Here is a 13,664-nt window from a genome sequence, read left to right on the forward strand (position 1 = left end):
CCGGAGCCCAGCCTGCGCGACTACCTGCAGGGCGGCGAGGCGGAGCCCGGCGAGGAGACGTGCCACTTCCTCAATGCCATCTTCCTCTTCCTCTTCAGGGAGCTGCGGGACACGGCGCTGGTGCGGCGCTGGGTCACCAAGAAGATCAAGGTGGAGTTCGAGGAGCTGCTGCAGACCAAGGTGACGGGCAAGGTGCTGGAGGGGCTCAGCCTGCGCGACGTCTCGCTGGGTGACGTGGTGCCCCTCTTCAAGGCCGTGCGGCTGCTGCGGCCCGTGGCGGCGGGCGCCGAGGGCTGCCCCGAGGAGCTGGGCTTCGAGGTGGACGTGGAGTACAACGGCGGCTTCCACCTCGCCATCGACGCCGACCTGGTCTTCGGCAAGTCGGCCTACCTCTTCGTGCGCATCTCGCGGGTCCTGGGCCGCCTCAAGCTGGTCTTCACCCGCCTGCCCTTCACCCACTGGTCCTTCGCCTTCGTGGACGACCCGCTCGTCGTCTTCGAGGTCAAGTCGCAGTTCGAGGGGCGGCCCATGCCCCAGCTCACCTCCCTCATTGTCAACCAGTTCAAGAAGGTCATCAAGCGCAAGCACACGCTGCCCAACTACAAGATCAGGTGGGAGGGGGCATGTGGAGGTGGATGTGGATGGGGCTGCCCGGGGTGGGGGATGGATGGTTGCCTCCCTCCCCCCGGGGACAGGGCGCCTGGGGAGGGCTCCCGCCCGCTAGAGGGAAAACTAGTCTCCAAGTTGATGTGAAGATAAAGGTTCATTCACTTTTTCAAAGCTCGCCAAGTGATAGCGTTGTCAGGGAAATGGTACTGGAGCAGACGCAAGGAAAATAGCGATAGCGTGAGGTAAGGAAGGGAAAGGGTATGTTGGCACCGTGGGGCAGGTGTCCCTGCACCACTTCACTGCTTCCAAAGGTAAGGGGAGTTCCCCTCATAGGTGCCGTGTGGTTAAGGCTGGGCTGAGAGCGTAGGACATTGGCGGCGCGAGTGGCTGCTGTGGTGCGGCTCTGACGCCGCGTGATTAAGGCCGGGCTATGAGAGCGTAGGGTGCTGGTGGGGGAAGTGGCCGCTTTGGTGCGGCGATGGTCCTAACTCGCTGTCACCTCGGCCGTCTGCATCTGCAGAAGGTGGAAGGAGGGTGGGGGGGATATTAGGGCTCTGCCAGGGGCTGGGTATGGCCTTGGGCATGTGTCTGGGAACAGGAGGAGGAACCTGCCTCTTTTTGGAGGAGCAAGGGAAGCTCTTCTTTGGGACTTCCCCAAGAAGCAGCTTTGTTCATTCTTCTAGAAGTGTTTCCCAGAAGTGCGGGCTAGAAACTTGGCCCACTTCTTTCTTTACAGCATGAGTTCTTGGTCTCATTTTTCTTCCTCTTCCACTGTGTGCCTCCCCTCCCCGCCCCCCCAGTAAAAATAGAGATCCTAGTGCTTCTGGTGAGAGAGGCAGTAATTCATATGCTCTAATGTGCTTTTGAGATAGGGAAAAAGCATCTGTTAAACTAGTTTGCAGATGCTGCTTTCTTCTGTGCCCCTCCAGTCTGGCCTTGGGCCGACCTAAAAGTTAGCCAGGAACAGTCTTGCTTCCAGCAGCTATCAGGGAACTTTCGGGTGTCCACTTAATGTTTCTCATGGTGAACTGGAACGAAGAGCACCTCCTATCTCACATAAATGCCAAATAATGTGATGTCCAGTGAAAGAACCTTACTGGTTTCTGTCTGATTTCAACCTGGGCTATGACTGTGGATGTTCAGTAGCTTACCAGCCGCAGGAAGTACCTTTGCCCTCTCCCCTACTGGCATGTTCTTTTGTAGCTTGCATTACCACTTGCCAAATGTGTTTACAACGTGGTGCTGTGTATGCACGCTTCTCAGCAGTAACACCTCTTTGAAAGTCCCTGCAGGGGAAACAGCCCAAATAACTGAAGAAGTTGATCTGGGTTCCTGAGCTAACCTAAGACTTGGAAGGAAGAAGTGGTGGCTTTTACAGCTTTGGGTAGTCTATTTTTTATCCCCATAATTTAGACCAGCTTATGCAAGTGTGTTTGTGTATGTGTGGGTGCACGTAAGATGAGCTAGAATTTGGGAAATCTACATAAGCAGGATGACAACATTTGCAGAATTTTCCTACTTTTTTTAAAATGTTGAAATTTTGGTTGTGAAGATATCTGACACTTGGCAAGTTAATGTGATGGTCTTCCTGAGCCTTTAGACAGGTACTTCTTGTGTTTCATTTGCTAGGTATAGTTCTCCCACAGAGGAGTAAAATGAAAATCGACTAACGACTTTCACTGCTGCTGTTCGGAAGCTGCGGTGGCAGTGATGCTGACAAGTATCTCGGCAGTTTTGGTTTGTGGCAGTTGGAACAGAATTGAAGCTACTGACTTTGGCTAGGGGGAAGGGAATAGAGAACACTTTTATTTTTCTTGCAGTTTCTGTGTCAGTTGTTGGCACGTCCCCTCTTTAAGCAGCTGTGAGAGGAAGGGGGTCATGGAGTCTGATTTGGGAGATGCCCTGGAACTGAGGAGCCACCTCCCTTCAATTTAGCACTAAGTATTAGATATTCTGTAATTTTTTTTGTTCAAACCCTTTGCTTGCAGCTGCTGAATTTAGGAGTATGAGCAAGCGGGAGAGGGAGGAAGCAATAAGGTAACTGGATAAAAGCTGAGTAGAGGGAGAGAAATTTTGAAAGGAGAAATGGAAAAAGTATAAAGTGCTGGAAAGAAAGCAGAGCTCTATTTAGGGAGAGAAAGGAGTGGGAAGACTTTGTGATTGAAAGCAATACAGGAGAGGTCTGCTGTGATGCTTTAAGAAAGAACTGAAGGAGGAAAAGAAAGTCTAAGACAGTGGAGACCAACCTTTTTGGCAGGCATGCCACAAATTAACCCCACGACCACCCCGAGTGCCACTCTAGTCCCCTTTCCTTGTCCAGGTTGCTGCTGTACTTTTCTGCTCCCTGCCCTGTGCCTCCCTGACCAACTTGCTGCACTGCTTTCTGCTTCCTGCCCTATCTGCCGTTGCGCTGCCTGTTCCTTTCCTGATTTGTTCCGTGCAACACACAGAAGCCCTCTGTGCTACATGTTGGCCACCCCAGTCTGAGCTATACTTATGCTATTTAAAAACATCAACTGAATCTTAAACTAGTTTTTCTTTTAAATTATGGGGAGTTTAGCTTGTGGAATATGGGGAGAGACTTGTGGTGGCAGAACTCTTTTTTCACACTATTAGGTTTAGTATACCGGCCAGTAGGTATTGGGCAAAAAAAAGTCCTGCTCTATATTTAGTTCTCTTTCATTAAGAGATCCAGAAGTGCTTTACAAATACCGTTAAAACTTACAGCCCATTGACCCTGATGTATTGGAAGGCCCAGCTAGTCACTTGTCAATGAAATTCAGTTGTCTTCGGCCAATTAATTAGGGCTAGAATCCAGGTGTCCTTATTGTTCTAGACTCTAGATCATACTGCTTTTTGGGTAACATATTTAGGAAGGTAAGCTCTTTTTTGTTATGCGTTTGTAAGATAACATACACTAACCCTGTCATTAGGATGTTGCTTTAGAGTCATGCCAATTTATTTTCTGATGCACGTTTTCAGTGTAAAAGGCAGTTGGAGGTAAAGGAGACAGTCAGGAACTTCACACCTTCTAAACAACCTGTTCCCTGACTGTAAATGTTAGATCGTTACTCCTCCACACCAAATGTATTTTATTCCCTTCCTCTTCTTTTTTGGATGTATATTTACCTAGTAATAATACAAGTTGTTTTGCCTCTCTCTAGTTCAAGACCTGTCTGTGGTTTCTTCTCTTAATTCTGTCTAGGAATTTTGCAAATAAATCATTGAATAGTTATAATAGCCTTGGAAAAGGAAGTCTTGGCATGTACAGAGTTGTCTGTCAAACCACTTCAAAAGGGACTTTAGACTAGCCAGGTGACCTCAGAACTGATCTACAAAGCTGTTATCTTCTTCCAGCTGTAAAATAGCATTAAAAGAAGCTAAGAATATATTGTTTCAACAAGATATTTTTAAGATAGAGGGAACTGTTATAGATGCATTAGGGATATTAGTTGATGACTGATGACAAGAGAATAAGTTTTCATGCTTGTTGGTGATGTCCACTGACAAAAACTGAGAATCCCTTTAATAGTCAGTAGCTCATGCCAGTCAGCCTTATAGTAAGGCTTGTGGAAATTAGATGTCAATTTGTCACATGTACATTTTTATAGAAATGTTAGAGCACATGTAGTGTCTGCATGTGTTAAAGACAAATAAGCACATATCTTATTTTGTGCATTTTTTTTTCCAAATGTGAATCAAGTTGTAATATGTATGATAAAATAGTTTTTGATAATGCTCTTTACCCATTACCACTTCCCCTCTTCTGTAATCAAAGAAAAGGCCTTATGCCTGTTGTCTTCTTTTTTTTTTTTTTTAAAGAGAGATGTCATTTTAAAGCAAATTGAAAAGCTATGAAGAAACCAGCAATATAATTTCTGTAGATGAATATTTTTCCTGTTTAGGGGAGAGAATCCTTTCTTAGACAAGCCATCCAAGAAGTGGCCTTGCCTAGCAGGACATTAGTTGTAGCAAGTCTTTTTGCAGCAAAACTTATTCCCTTAAGCACACTGCTTAGCTCAGGAAAAAAGATTTAAGACCCTCTGATCTTAAATTAATGTTTATGCTTGTTATAGTGAAATTAGTGTTCCTGATTTGATACATTCTGATTTTGCAATTTAGGTTACAGTATGCTAGAACATGAATTTACAGCGCGCTGGCTACGCTGTTTGAACTCAGCATGAATGGTTTTTGTGCCCTTGTGTGAACTACCTGACTCCCCTTTGACAGTGCAGCGCAATACGTTATGCCATATTTATTCAAATCTAAGGTGACTCTGAATTTAGCACAACCCCCCAATAATTAGATTCCACATGAGGAAAGAATTTAATTTGGCATTGTTTTTATAAATAGACATACGGACAAAACTGTAGCTGTACCAGTAAGTCATAAATACAACATTAGCTTTGATTCAATTCGGGCATTAACTAACTTAATCTGTATTCGGTTCTGTGTGGGACCTGGTGAGCGCTACTCCTTTCTTGGATCCTACAACTTAAGACTAGTCACTTTCAGATGCATCCTCGCTCTTACACTCCTCACTCTTCTCTTCTCTTCTCCCTCATCTTCCCACAAAATGTTATCTTTAGTTCCATCCATGGCATTGGATATAGAGCACTTCTTGAAGCCTTTAGTAATGGATCCTGAAGATATTCTTTCCCAAGAAGTCAGAATCCATTGGCAAAGCAGTGCTATGGTTGGCTGCTTAATCTTCCCATCAGGTGTAAGCACATGGTTCCCTGCCAAGAGCTAGTCTGAGTACCAACACTGTAAATGGTTCTTTAAATGGCTTATTCGCTATGGTATCCAGTACTTGGAGTTGAGATGTTATACCAGCAGGTATGACCACAAGATCACAATTCATTGGCCAAATTTTTGCTTTCACATCTGGTCTTCAATGCCTTCTGAATGAATCTAACACTAACATTTCTCTTTTCTTTTAGCACTGTCCCAATCTTCATTTCCATACAATGTCTAACCAGTTCACTTGACATCCATCCTTGTTTTTTGCATCAAACCACTATTCCTGGTGGCAACTTTCATTTTGGCAGAATTTTGTATTTTAAAATCACATAGCAAGGCAGTTTGCTTCCATCTGCCAGTACTGCTAACATCACTGAAATTTGTGACTTTTCGCTTCCTGTTAATCATGAATTTTGTGCCTATCTTGATGGTGACATTGTATGGCATGTCAAAATAGACTACAGTTTTATCAGCATTACATATCTGGCCCAGCAGATAATCTTGAGTTTTGCATAGCCCAATAATGTACTCCTGAAATTCAGCAAGTTTTTTGCTGCTGTCTGATAGTAACTTTTGTGCAAGTGATGTTCTTTGTCTCAGGGCTAAGCCACTATGTCATTTAGATATACTACTCACTATTGATTTTCAATTTTTGAAGAGGAATGCTCAATTCCTTTGTTATTTCTAATGCTTGGTGATTGGCATCCCCTCCTTTCCTTTTCTTGAACATACTTGAGAACTTGCTTATCAGCTTCAGGAAAGCGACCTTGTGTTGGACTCCCAAATGTTTTCCGTGTGGACTTAGCATTCTCAAGTTTCCCTTTTAATTGTCTCCATCAATGCGCATTAGCTTTAGTAACATTATACTTCCTTTCCGCCTCATGATGATTTGTTTTTTCAGCATAATTTATAACCTTCATTTTAAAGTTGGTATTGTAGCTGCACCTCGTTCCTTTTGGTATCTTCATATTTGTACCTCTACTTCCTCTTTTTTCTGTGTGGTTTGTCTTGGGGGTTTCCCTGACACTGATCACCCCACAGAATTTGCCATGGGTTTCTATGGTTTTAAATTTTTACCACTCGGTGGTGATCAGCCCCTGTAATCTGCTGCTTTCCCTGCTACCCCACCAGGTGCTCCCCTGCCACCTGCCCCTCTGCTAGGTACCTTGTTGCCATTTGCCTCATTGCTGTCGGGTGCCATGGTGTATGCTGGTTCCCTTGCTGCTGCTGACTGGAGCTTCAGTGTGTGCTTGATCCCTCACTGGCATGCTTATGCTGGGTCCCTGGTCACCACTTCTGGGTCCTTTATAGCATGCTGCTTCCCTTGTTGCTGCTGCCAGGTCCCTCATTGCCACATGCTGGGTGCCTTGCCTCACGCTGGGTCCCTTGCTGTCATTACTGGGAGCCTTGCCATGTGCTGGGTCCCTTGCTGCCACTGCTAGGAGTTTCACTGCATGGACCCCTCCCTACTGCTGCTTGGAGTCTTGCCATGCATTGGATCCCTTGTTGCATGCTGGGTCCCTTGCAGAGTCCCTTGTTGCTGCAGTTGGGTCTCTTCGTGCAGCATGCAGAGTACCTGGCTGGTCCCTGGGGGGTTCTTCCTCCATGAGTGCTATGGGGTCCCTCTCTGCTGTGTGCCTGGCCAGCCTCTCCCCACAGCATGCTGGGTGCCTGGCAGGCAAGCGAGCAGGTTGCTCCCAGCTGCTGCTGCCTGGCTGGTGTGGAGGCAACTTAGTGTGCGCTGGCCACGCTCCTTGCAAGCAGTTCAAAATGACCCGGCAGGCACCATCTCCACAGCGTGTAGTGTTTCTGGCTAGCACGTGCTGAATTGCTCTGAGCCACTGCTCAAGCGGTGGGTGCTGGAGCAACCTGGTGCAGATGGACCTGCCCAGGCTGCCAGTGCATGACGAGTTGCTCCAGCACCCGCTGTTTAGGCAGCAGCTCAGAATGACTTGGCTTGGCACGTGCTGGCCAGAAACCCCACACCCTATGGGACAGTGCCTAGCCAGTGCTTGCCAGGTCACTTGAACCTGTGTGTGGGGTTTCCAGCCAGAAGGTGCTGAAGCAACTCGGTACACACTGGCAAGAAGTAACTTGGAGTGACCCTGCGCCAACTGGCCTGGAACCCAGTGCACCGAGGGGAGCTCGGGCACTCTGCTGGCTGGCCGTGTGCATTTTTGGGTTTCAGTTAAGTCAGATATGTTCATAAGACAAGACTTGGGTTTTGTTTCTTCTGGACTACTTTCTCCTGCGCTGCGCCCCCATGCTCCCCCCCCGGATGAATGGGGGGAAAACCCTCATCTTATAATCGAGTAAATACAGTACTTGGGATGCAATAAAAGTGTTCGTAGGGAGAATTAGTATGGAATGGTTAGTGCATTGTGAATTCATATCCTAGTTTACTGCTCACTAATTTTCTCATCTAGACAATCTCTTGGTAATGCAGAAGAGGGGTGCAAACCTCTTCATTTGCTGTTAGAGATGCATACGAACTCTGTTTGCTTTATTTATTTATTTGCATTTCAACTTTCCAAAATGCTTGTCTCTCTTGGGTCTTGAGCTAGAATACAAGATTTTCCCCAGACTTGTTTTGATATATTTGTTATTCAGTAGTAGGGTTTTACCTTATCTAGTGCCACCCACACTAGAACGATATATAAGGTACGTTAAACCTTTGTTTGCTTTTTCTTTGTCATTAGTTTAGCCTTGGCATTAGTTTGGCCATAAGTTCCAGACTTAAATTTCAGGCTATTATTGTAAATCTATTGATAGCAAGAATTGAAGTGTTAGTATGTACATGGCATTGATGTGTTTGTCACTATTATCTCACTTTACTCGGAACATTTTTAGGTCACATGGTGGGATAAACAGAGACAGCTGTTTGAGCTTCCACTCTAGCTAATACCTATGGTAGGGCAAAGAGGAAAGATTTCCCAGTCAGGTGTAGACATGGTGTGAAAGTACTTATGCTTCTTTTTAATACGATTCGTTAGCTATGTAAACATAAGCATAAGAAATTGGCTCACTGAATCAAGATAATATTGATTTTCTTTTTTAGAGGGAATCACAGTGTACATCTGTCTTTGACAGATATTAAAAGAGGTGCCATGGTTGTTTAATTTCAGTTTCAGTATTTAAAAATAGCTGATGAAAAATGCATATAGGATTGTGTGCTAAATGGCTTTAGATAACACTACCAAAGTTACACCTTATACCTCTGAGACTAATTACCTAGTGGCTAGAGCCACGGGAATGAAAAAAGAAACATGTCTTTTTACACCCAGTTGTCACTGGGTAGCTTTGATGCTCTGAGTATCTAAATCTTCTAAATCTCTCTCGTCCCTTTTCCTTTTGAAGTTACAACTTGTTACCAAAATTGAAAAGCACTTTGAGAGAAGGTGTATTGTTTGCTGCATGTATAATCATGGCAGATTTAAGCAGTGTATAGAAACACTAGCAAGGTCTGTTAGAGAGAGGAATGAAATTTGAGCCAGATTCTTCTCTCTCACACCATGTCTGCATTGTTACTTTTAACTGCACGAGAATGAATGCTGTTTCAGGGCCTTCCAGTCTCAGAAGCCTTCTCTACATAGTACAGTTTTACTCATTTAAACTTGAACTTGTTTTTAAATGATCTAGTTAACCTGGTGTACACCTTTGGATGAATACTTTTATTCTGGTATGGGTCAAACCTATTTCTGATAAATGTAAGCTGATGTAGAAATATTTTAAAACTACTAAGTTGTTGTTTGCGCACAAATTTGCAGCAGGCTCAACTGGTCTCAACTAAATTATCAGAAACTTATGCTTCTAGACTAGAACGGTGTTGGTCTCTTATACATATGCAGCCTTAATATTTGGTTCCATTATGCCACATCTGTAGACAGTTTAAATTGTGCTGTGCTAGAATGATGAAGCTCTAAGTTTTCTTTTGAGTGGAATTGTTTAGTTACCTTCCCTCTCCTGATCTGACTGCAGTATTATTGAAAATCTGACAGCTGTTGTGTTTCCACATTCAAGGTCTTGCAAGTTCATCCGTTTAGATACCTAATCTGCTTAGCATAGCTAAACCAGTGATGGAGTTCCGTATATTTTAAGGACGTTGGGTGTTTCATTATGTTACGTAAGAGATGATGGTTTTTTTAATGTTAGCTTACAACTTCTCAGATATTTTTCTTTATTGTAAAGCAAGCTATTGGAGGCTGAAATAATGTTACTTGGTATCTCCATCTTGGAGAGACATTCCTGACAAAAGACTGCATTCTGGTAACATTTCATTATTAAGAGCTAAACTCCAAAAGTGAGCACTTAATAAACTCCAAAATAATGTGAGTGATTATATAGTTTCATTTAAAATTTGTCATTGTGGACAAAAGCTTTAATCTAACTTATTTAAAATTCATGGTTTACCAAACTTTTACATAACTTCCTTAAATGGATTCCAGATCCTTCATGAAATATAAGCCAGAAAGTAATGCAAGGAATATTGTGATTTAAGATTATTCCCTGTTATAGGAATGACAAAAATAATACAGTCATCAGGGGCTTTAAAACATTCCTGATACCTATTAACAAGTGGACTCACCTGCTTAACCTACCTTTGAAAGATAATGTTGGGAGTATCAGTAACATCTGGGAGTGGGAACCTGTTAAGAAACCTGCTGCCTTTCTGCTGGAAAAGCAGACTATGTGGAGACATTTTTACCATGTTGCTATTTCTGGATCTTACTGCTATTTTTATCTCTGTTTCTTTCTAGCAAAACAGTTTCCTCCTACAGCTTTGAAAGTCTGTTTCTAGTATCTTAAGAGACACTTACTTATTTCTTCCCCCTCATCCCCTTCCCATTCCCATACTCTCTTCATTCCCATTTTCTGAGTCCTTTTCCCATGTGGAAAAATCAAATGCTTGCTGCTCTTGCTGTTGTTGCTAGAGATGGTAGCATGACATGAGCAGGACTCTTGATAGTTTTGGTGCTGTCCACATGGTTCTCAATAGTAGCTTTGAAAATGACCAGACACAGCCTTCTGTCGCTTGGCAAAGCTATGCTAAGCAGATACAGAAGAGTCATCCACAGACGGCAGCATTTCACGTTGGGAAGATTATCTTTGCAGCTTGGGGGCAAGTAACTTTATTGTATTTTTAAGAAGAAAAATAAAATAGATACTTACACAAAGGCACCCTGACTCATAAATAATATTACAACAAATAGTAGCATTGCATAATTATTCTAAAAGGAACTCTGCCAGTCTTTTGCTTACTAAAAATATATTTTTTCACCCTTTCAGCATGCTAGCTATCTTACTTAGTCTACTTCAAAATCCCTGCTGCATTGCTCCTCCTACGTCACTCGATTCGGTCTATTTCTTGTCAAAATGAAAGTTTTTTAATTTTTATGGATGCTGATAAATTTGATAAAGACAATAGGGGTGAAACGTCTTCTCCCTGTTTTGCTTATCCTGTACACTTTCATGGTGAAAAATGGCATTCAAAATGTCCTGTCCTTCAAATAAGCAGTCATTCACTCCCATAGCACATGCCAGTAAGTTATTTGGTTTTATGGTTGGGTAGAGGTCTTTGTGATTGCTAAGTAAATATAAATTTTTTTTCTTGTGACTTAAATTGTGTATGAGGGGAAAAATCTTGTATGAGAAGTTTTTTGTATTCGGGTGAAAGTGATTGGCTTCAGTAGCTTGGAATCTATGAAGGAACGAAGGAGGTGGGAGATATAGAATATGAATTAAATAAATCTTGGTAAATTTAAAGGATGGTGGGAACAAAAATCCTAGTATAGATGAGTTTTATGGTGAGAGTTTAGAAAGAAATCTGGTAAAGTTTAGGTGGTTTTAGGATTTTTGAATGTGACATTGGTATGAAAAGAGATCCTTAATATTTACTCTTTTCAGTTCTCATGTATTAAAAAAGACTTGTTTTTTCTTAACTAACAGCCGGCAAATACATTTTGTTATGCTTACACGTTATAAGTATTGAATAACTTTTAATGGCTCATAATTGGTCCATCAATTTAAATACTTTCAGAGCTTTAAGTATATCCTCTAGAACTTATATCTTAAGTAACTGATCTTATCTTGAAAACCAAAATCAATTTTTATGATTAGGCTAATTAAGCAAAAGCAGTAGGTATCCTTTAAGTGGAAGAAACTCAAGGTACAAAATGTGGCATCAGACTATAAGCCGGTACTTCTTTTTGAAACCTTGAGATAATCCATATCTGAACCTCTTTCTTCCTTCCAGTAAAAATGGAGAATGTGAATTTTATGCAGAAATGAAGTGCTTAGATTTTCCTGCCAAAAGATGTGTGTGTATTTGTACAAGTACAGGACATTTGTCTTGTAAATTTTGCCAAATTTCTTGCTTGCATTTTAATATTTTATAAAGCAAGTGGAGTGAGTTTTAGCAGTGATAGTGGTGTAACAGAATGCTGTGCCCTAGTCATTATGAAGTTTAGTCTCATGCTGACAGTTTCATTATTGTAGCTACTCCTTTCATGTTGTTGGGTTACTATGGTAAACTGCTTATTCTACATTCCTTCAGAGATTGCCTGAAGTCAGCCAACACTCTTCTGTGTACACAACTCATGTTCACACTTGCTTGTTTTTCTGCCATTTCATCATTCTCTGTGGTTACCATTTTAAATAGAACAATTGAAGACCCTATTCATTCTACTGAAAAGTAAAGATAGTGTTTGACACAGGTGTGGATTTGGGAGGTTAGTACCTGGAGATGCTCATTTTTGAATTTTTGGTAATTTGATAAAGAATTGGTTTTACACAAAGCTAAAAATCTATTTATAGTTCATTATCAAAACCTTAGCAATGTGATATCAAATTGTACCTCTGTTCAGCAAAGTGCTCATCTGCTGCAAATTGACAGATGAGACGGTTGAAACAGAGCTATTGCCTTCAGTACTTTTCTGTAACAACTTAAAAGAACTTGCCTGCAAAGAGTTGGTCAGTTGGGTTTGTAACTGAATGGGACAGTTTGAGAAAAATGGAAGTATTTAAGCAATGTGAAAGTGCATACATATTTTATTTGCATGCTAAATTTAAAGGTTGCAGTGTTGAAAGTGTCTGTCTCTTATCCTGTTTTGGAGCAGTCTGGAAGTGTTAAACTCTTAACCCTTGGCTAATGTTCCCTTTTAGAGAGTGATGAGCAAAAAGATTTCTGATTTAAAGCATAAATTCGTGTTTCATGAATCACAGTGGTTTAACAATGACATGAAACGTTGGGCTTACATTACTGAGAACTGTATGGGACAAAGCAGATCTTTATTTCTAGGGACTTCCTACTAGGAGACAAACAGGGATTTATTTCCTGCACTGTCAGAACCTGGAGGATTTCTGTTTCCTCACTTCCCATTGTGCCTTTAAAAACATGAAACTGTGGCAACAATTTACCTCTGTTAGTACCCTGCAAATTAAAGTGCTGTCCTTCCCATCTCCTCCCCCCATCCCCGGAGAACGTGTAAAAGTGCCCAGAGGTACTAGATTTAACGCACATTAACTAAAGCATGTTAATGCACCTGTAGATGTGCCCACTAACACTTCATTATTATTTTCAAGGGTATAGCTCCACAACTAAAGTTTTATCAGCCATTTAGGAAGAAATTTTTAAAATTTGGAAATCTTATGAAGATTTTGTCATGGAGTTTTGGAACAAAGTGTGTTAGTCATAATACTGTGATCTCTAACTTTTATACTTAAAAACAACGTTTTGGAATCAGTGGAGATGGTGTGCATTTCAGTGCAATATGCAGATTTTTGCATGTCTTTGACAAATCTTTGAAGTAATTGCATATCTTTGACAAAATCAGTGACGTAGATCAGTGTAAGTTCCAGTAATTACCTACAAGTAACAGTACTGTTCAGTACTTACCTACCATTCTTGACATTCTGAAATGTTCCAATTTGTGATTTATTTATGTATTTATTTATTTTCAATTTTAACTATTAACATCATTTCTCTAAAGAATCTGCAGTCAGGGGAAAAGTAGCCTGTATGTATAGGTATTCAGATCTGGCTTTGCAGTACAATTAAGCAGAGTATCATGTTTTGTTTATCAGTGTCAAGGTAGTCATTTTGAAATGCGCAAAGCATTTTGTACCTTGGATCTCATTTACTGTGTGAGTAGAGGTAAAATCCTTGAACTGCCTGGTATTGAATTCACTTGCTCTGTAACTGTCCACCTTGAGACTTGAAGAGAATATTGATTAGAGAATTCCATGTTGTAAAACAAGGCTTGAAATAAGCCTGATAGATTGACTGTACTAACTAATCTTTTCCATAACTGAAT

At 41.8% G+C, this 13,664-nt stretch overlaps 1 protein-coding gene across 1 annotated transcript in view; it reads left to right on the forward strand.

Moving 5' to 3' along the window:
* The window catches only part of PDZD8 (PDZ domain containing 8), an 86,189-nt gene that overhangs the window by 1,699 nt on the left and 70,826 nt on the right, over positions 1-13,664 (forward strand). Inside the window, exon 2 of the mRNA XM_025200195.1 lies at positions 7-611. Within this exon, the coding sequence (XP_025055980.1) occupies positions 7-611 (605 nt within the window). The remainder of the gene's footprint in view (positions 1-6; positions 612-13,664) is intronic.

The sequence above is a fragment of the Alligator sinensis genome, unplaced genomic scaffold (genome assembly GCF_000455745.1).
Source record: "Alligator sinensis unplaced genomic scaffold, ASM45574v1 scaffold527_1, whole genome shotgun sequence".
Lineage (NCBI taxonomy): Eukaryota > Metazoa > Chordata > Crocodylia > Alligatoridae > Alligator > Alligator sinensis.